This window comes from Dipodomys ordii, unplaced genomic scaffold, assembly GCF_000151885.1.
Source record: "Dipodomys ordii isolate 6190 unplaced genomic scaffold, Dord_2.0 Scaffold101, whole genome shotgun sequence".
In the NCBI taxonomy this organism is placed as follows: Eukaryota; Metazoa; Chordata; class Mammalia; order Rodentia; family Heteromyidae; genus Dipodomys; species Dipodomys ordii.
Window position 1 is genome coordinate 3,940,867 of NW_012267317.1, and position 6,057 is coordinate 3,946,923.

General features: G+C 54.8%; 1 protein-coding gene across 2 annotated transcripts in view; it reads left to right on the plus strand.

The window, feature by feature from the left end:
- Positions 1-5,426, plus strand: part of Kcnh2 (potassium channel, voltage gated eag related subfamily H, member 2) — a 38,157-nt gene extending 32,731 nt beyond the window's left edge. For both annotated transcript variants that reach the window (XM_013027255.1, XM_013027256.1), the window contains 5 exons: positions 2,086-2,185; positions 2,737-3,009; positions 3,123-3,309; positions 3,601-3,778; positions 4,887-5,426. In XM_013027255.1, the coding sequence (XP_012882709.1) occupies positions 2,086-2,185; positions 2,737-3,009; positions 3,123-3,309; positions 3,601-3,778; positions 4,887-5,036 (888 nt within the window). In that variant the 3' untranslated portion in view covers positions 5,037-5,426. The remainder of the gene's footprint in view (positions 1-2,085; positions 2,186-2,736; positions 3,010-3,122; positions 3,310-3,600; positions 3,779-4,886) is intronic.
- The last annotated feature ends 631 nt before the right edge of the window (positions 5,427-6,057 follow it).

The following is a 6,057-nucleotide window of genomic DNA, read 5'->3' on the forward strand; positions in this document are numbered from 1 at the left end:
AAAAAAAAAAAAAAAGAAAATGTAGTAAATACACAGTGGAGTTGTATTCAAGCACAAAGAAGTATTTCATATGTGTGTGTATGTTATACTACTTCTGTACATGTATCACATATCCAAAAATAAGTCAACATACAATAGAAAGACTCCTGAACACTTATGTTTATAGTTCCACTATTCACAGTAGCCAAACTATGGAGTCAGCCTAGGTGTCCTTCAACTGATGAACGGATAAACAAAATGTGGTGTGTAAATTACAGTGGGGTACAGCCATAAGGAAGAATGAGTTTATTGTTTACATAAAAATAAATGTACTGCAGATGTTAAGTGAAATAAACTAGACTCATAAAGACAAATATATTTTCTCTCATATATGGAATCCATATTTAAACAAAAAAAACCCAAGAAAGTAAAAATTAAAGGCTGGAGGTGTGGCTCAGTGGTAGAGCACCTGCCTACCAAGCAGGAAACCCAGAGTTCAAACTGTAATACTGCCAAAGAAAGATGGAGCACAACTATTTGGGAAAAAGGGAATCAGGCACATTATGTGTGTGAAAATATCCCGGTGTATCCCATTATTTTGTATAATTAATATACACTAAAAGTATTCCTTCTTCATTTACGAGCTTCCTGAGGCTAGGGAGCCATTTATTACCATTGCAGCTCTATCTGATCCTGTCATACAGTAGGTTCTTAATTGCTGGAGGGCATTTCAGGAAAATTAATGATCCATGTATGGAATCTCATGGTTTATCTCTGAAGTATAAGTGCAACTGGAGCATCAAATTAAAGTGGCCCATGTCTGTAATGCTAACTACTCAGAAGGCTGAGATCTGAGGATCACAGTTCCAAGACAACCTGGGCAGAAAAGTCCGACTCTTTTTTTTTTCTTTCTTTCTTTCCTTTTTTTTGGGTCGATTTTGGGGCTGGGTGCTGTCCCTGAGCCTCTTTTTTTAAAAAAAAAATTTTATTGTGATTAAGTGGTTACATAATTCCCCAAATTTCACAGTACTGTGGGACAGTGATGCTCAGTTAAAGTCACAAACACATTCTAACTTTCCTGGAGCAAATTGTCTATCATGGTCTATAACATTTATGAGATCTATGAGCTTTGCGATACAGTTATTTCTTCCACATTGGGTGATGTGTACATTTCTTTTGTTTTGCATAGCGTCAGCTGTTCCCTCTTTCCCACTTATTCTTTTCCTCCCATTGCTGCCATTGAGTCGCTTAGTTCATTTTGGTCAATGTCCAGTGCAGCTGATGGGTCCCACTGTTGTATGTTTTTCCCTGATTCTCTCTAGTTCTGTGTTTTCCTGGTTCCCCTCTGGTGTGCACATATATACCATACATGTGATCAGCAGCGTGGGGTTATTTAGTAGTGATTCAACCAGATGAGTGGAAGTCCTTTGTTTCTTAAGTCCTGCTAATTTTGTCGTATCACCTAACATTTTGGATTTAGCATCCACTTATCAGGGAGACCATGTACCGTTTGTCTCTTTGCTCTTGGCTTACCTCGCTGAACATGATTTCTTCTAGCTCCATCCATTTCCCTGAAAATGCCATTATTTTGTCATTTCTAATGGCTGCATAGTATTCCATTGTGTATAGATGCCACAGTTTTTGGATCCATTCATCTGTCGTGGGGCATCTGGGTTGTTTCCATATCCTAGCTATTGGAAAGTCACTGCAACTCTTAAGAGGCAGAGATCAAGAGGGCGCTGTGTGTATGTGTGTGTGTATTTTCCCCCTACCATATTCTCTTGTCTCTGTCTCCATCTCTGTCTTTCTCTTTCTCTCTCTCTTTGTACCTGTGCTGGGGCTTGAATTTAGGGGCTTAGTACTATCCCTTAGTGTTTTCCTCTAAAGGCTAATGCTCTACCACTTGAGCCACAGCTCCACTTGGGCTTTTAGCTGGTTAGAGATATGTCTCACAGACTTTTCTGCCTGTGCTGGCTTTGAACCATGATCCTTGCTTGGTTGCCTGAGTAGCTAGGATTACAGGCATGAGCTATCTGGAAGCCACAGCTTCTGGCTCTTCTTTATTAACGAGGGGCTGAGGCTCCTTGACACAGCTTTTGGTTCCAGACGAACATGATCCCCGGTTCCCCTGGCAGCGCGGAGTTGGAGGGTGGCTTCAACCGGCAGCGCAAGCGCAAGTTGTCCTTCCGCAGGCGCGCAGACAAGGGTGAGATGGTCAGGGGGAGGCGGGGAAGGGAGCCAGGGACCCTTGGGCTGTGTGGGAGGGTGAAGGACTGGCGGGAGGAGCCAGAGCCCCGTGGGTTGGGTGGGCAGTCTGCTCCTTCAGGCCTTCTTTCCCCCTTTGTCCATACCCAGCCATCTTTACCAGCCCTTTGAGCTGTCACCTCTGGGCAGCCCCTCCCACACCCCTGGAGAGGGGCTGGGCATTTTGGTCTTCCCAGGACCTGGGGATTGGCGAGTCCTGTCTTGATCTGATGAGAGTGGGGTACGTGGTGGTGGTGATGTGGCGGGGGAGGACACTGGACTCAGGAGGTTGAGGGGCTGGCCATGGGGGTCTCAGGAAGTCCCCCCCCCAGCTCTGCTTCTTGGAGAGCTGACCATGAGGTTGAAAAATGGGGGGAAGATTACAGAATACACAACTGGGGACAAATCCTGCCACCTTTCCCAGGCCTAGCTCAGCTCCTCTTGTCCCTTCCCTGCCCCCCCTTCCCCTGTGCTGCCCTCCCCTCTCTGAGGCTGGTTCTCTGTTTCCCACAGACACGGAGCAGCCTGGGGAGGTGTCGGCCTTGGGATCGGGCCGGGCGGGGGCAGGGCCCAGTGGCCGGGGCCGGCCAGGGGGACCGTGGGGGGAGGGCCCGTCCAGTGGCCCCTCCAGCCCTGAGAGCAGTGAGGATGAAGGCCCAGGCCACAGCTCCAGCCCCCTTCGCCTGGTGCCCTTCTCCAGCCCCAGGCCCCCCGCAGAGCCGCCCGGCGGGGAGCCCTTGACTGAGGACTGTGACAAGAGCAGCCATACCTGCAACCCCCTGTCAGGTAGTGGGGGCAGCGGGGCCGGGGTTGCTGGGGGCAGGAGGGGGTGGGGTAGGAGGGGTAGGGGGCAAAGGGGTCTTGGCCTTTTGGATCTCATTGCTTTTCTCTGGTTCCAGGAGCTTTCTCTGGGGTGTCCAACATTTTCAGCTTTTGGGGGGACAGTCGGGGCCGCCAGTACCAGGAGCTGCCGCGCTGTCCCGCCCCTGCCCCTAGCCTCCTTAACATCCCTCTGTCCAGTCCCGGCCGGCGGCCACGGGGAGATGTGGAGAGTAGGCTGGACGCACTCCAGCGGCAGCTCAACAGGTACTGGAGGGGTTCCAGGGAGGTGGGAGGGGGGCCCCAAATGGAAGGAGGATGGGGTCTGCCCGGTGGGCTCCTGGTGGTATTGCAGGGTTGAGGGAAGGATCTGCTCTTGAGTCAGCTGCCTGTGCCAGGACGCTGGCCCCCTTCCCTGCCCAGCTGAGGCCGGACTGGCACACCCAGCACACCGGGCACGGGCCAGCGCCCCTCTCACATTCAAGGCGCCTCTGTTTGCTTGTGTCTTCTCCTCCCTGCATAGACACCACAGCTTGGTCTTCTTCCTTTCTGTCCCAGGCTGGAAACCCGGCTGAGTGCAGACATGGCCACTGTCCTACAGCTGCTACAGAGGCAAATGACACTCGTCCCTCCTGCCTACAGTGCTGTGACCACGCCCGGGCCAGGCCCCGCCCCCACCTCCCCTCTGCTGCCCGTCGGCGCCATCCCCACCCTCACCCTGGACTCGCTTTCTCAGGTACGTTCCAGAAACCCTCTCCCCCAGCACCCCAGCTGCATGGGTCCTGTTACAGGTCTGCTTGACTTCCCTTCCTGCAGGGCCCTGCGCCCATCCTGTGTGCTCTGCACCCCCCGCCCCCTCTAGGCATGACTGACGGGGTGTCTGAGCTCGTCCCCGGCGGCTGGGTGCTGCACGTCACTGGGTCTTGGTACAGGGTCCCAGGGTCTTGTGGTGACCGCCTCCTGCTGGCTATCTGCCCATCTTGGCTGTCACTCTAGCTGTACTCCTGTGCCATCATGAAGACAGCTGGCATGTCCAGGGTGATCAAGCAAGCCCCTGGGCAGGACTTCCTGGGCCTGCATTTGTCCCTTCCTGCTGGAGGAGGCCTCCACTGCCCTCTGTCCTTCCTGAGGGGTCACATGTGTCCCTAGCCTTGAAAGACAGCCTCTCGTACCAGTCCCTCAGGAGTGGCTCCCAGAGGTGTCCTGGGATCTGCTCCCGCACCCCTGGCACTGCTTTTCCTCCCATATGCTGCCTGCTCCTGTTTGCAGACATTGGTGCCCACGTCAGCAAACGTGCCAGTCTCCCTCCCAGCCTCCCCCGCAGGGACCTCGCCAGCAGGCGCGGCAGCACCCACAGGCCCCTCCTGCCTGCCCCGCCACTCTCCCTGGCCTTCAGATGCCAGGCCACCAGCCTGCCTCTGTTTCTAAGTCCCCAGAGTTCTTTCTAGAATAGCAGGAAAGATCTTCTGTTTCTGTCCCAGCTTTTGCCCCCGCTGGACTCCTTGTTCTAGACTGAGTCTAGATCCAGCTGCGTATTCCCTGGAGGAGGAGGACGCCATGGCATAGACGCTCCCCCGGCCCAGGACAGGCAGCTCTGCTGTGGCTCCCAGCTTCTCTGGGAGCGCATTTCTCCACTTCCAACCTCAGGGCCCATCCCCTCCCATGGTCCTTGCCCTGCTCTTCCTACTGCGTCCCTGCCCTCTCCAGTCTCACTCCATTCATTCTACTCCTTCCTGGCTTTCAGTCCTGTTCCTGATTGCCTGGATCCTTAACCTCTTAACCTCTCTGTCCCTTTCCTCTGGTGCTGTGGCCTCCCTGCCCCTTACGTTCTGTGTTCCCTGCAGGTTTCCCAGTTCATGGCGTTTGAGGAGCTGCCCCCAGGAGCCCCAGAGCTCCCCCAAGATGGCCCCACTCGACGCCTCTCCCTGCCGGGCCAGCTGGGGGCCCTCACCTCCCAGCCCCTGCACAGACATGGCTCAGACCCCGGCAGTTAGTGGCACTGCTCAGTGTGGACACGTGGCTCACCCAGGGCCCAGGGAGCGCCCTGGGCCGCTTCCCCCGGAGGCCCTGCCCAGGAGGCCCTGGCCGTGGTGATGGACAGCTCCTCCCCTGCCTAGGATGGTCTTCTGCAGTTCCCCTGGGCCCCGTGGGGAGGGGCAGGGCCAGGGCCAGGCAGTGGAGGGGGGTCTATGGTTCCCCCACTGCCCTGGGGGCATTAGCTGGTCTAACTGCCCGGAGGCACTGGCCCTGGGTCTTAGGCACCTCAAGGACTTTTCTGCTATTTACTGCTCTTACTGTTAGGGATAATAATTAAGGATCATATGAGTAATTAATGAAGATGCCGATGACTATGAATAATAAATAATTACCCTGAGGAGTCTCCAGTGGTGGGGAGGGTGTGGCCCTCCCTGCTGCGTCCTGAGTTCCTGTTCTGGCAGCATCTGGGTGGAAGCCGAGGGCCCTGCAGGGTTCCGGTGGGCCATGTGTGTGCGCGGGGGCTAAGGTCAGCTTCCCTGCTGACCCTGGGGTTGGGGTGATCCTCATGGGACAGTCTCCCTCTTCTTCCATCCTCTGCTCTGGGGCTGGTCCCTCGGGGCGCTGTTGCTTTTGAGGTCTGGCTGACTCCACTTGTCTCCCACATGGTCCCAGCCCCATGTCGTTGCCGTTTGGCCGGAGTCTACCCTCCTTGTGCCACCCCCTTTCCCCCAGTTTGGCTTTATCTTGACCCTGTATAATTGGCCCTCACACAACCTCACCCTGGGCACACCGGCTGTGCCCAGCCCTGGCCCTGACCGGAGCACCCCAGTGTGGTGGAGCTGGCCCCGTCCTCACCACCCACCACCCACGACTTCACAAAGAAGGTGCAAGTTTCCAAGCGGGTCCTTACCACATTGGAGAATCAGTCAGTGTCCTGAGGACAGTGTCAAGTCCTCCATGTTCCTGGGTGTGTGTGTGTGTGTGTGTGCAGCGTCTGGGCCTGGGATGGGGCTGGTGTGTGTGTGTGTGTGTGTACAG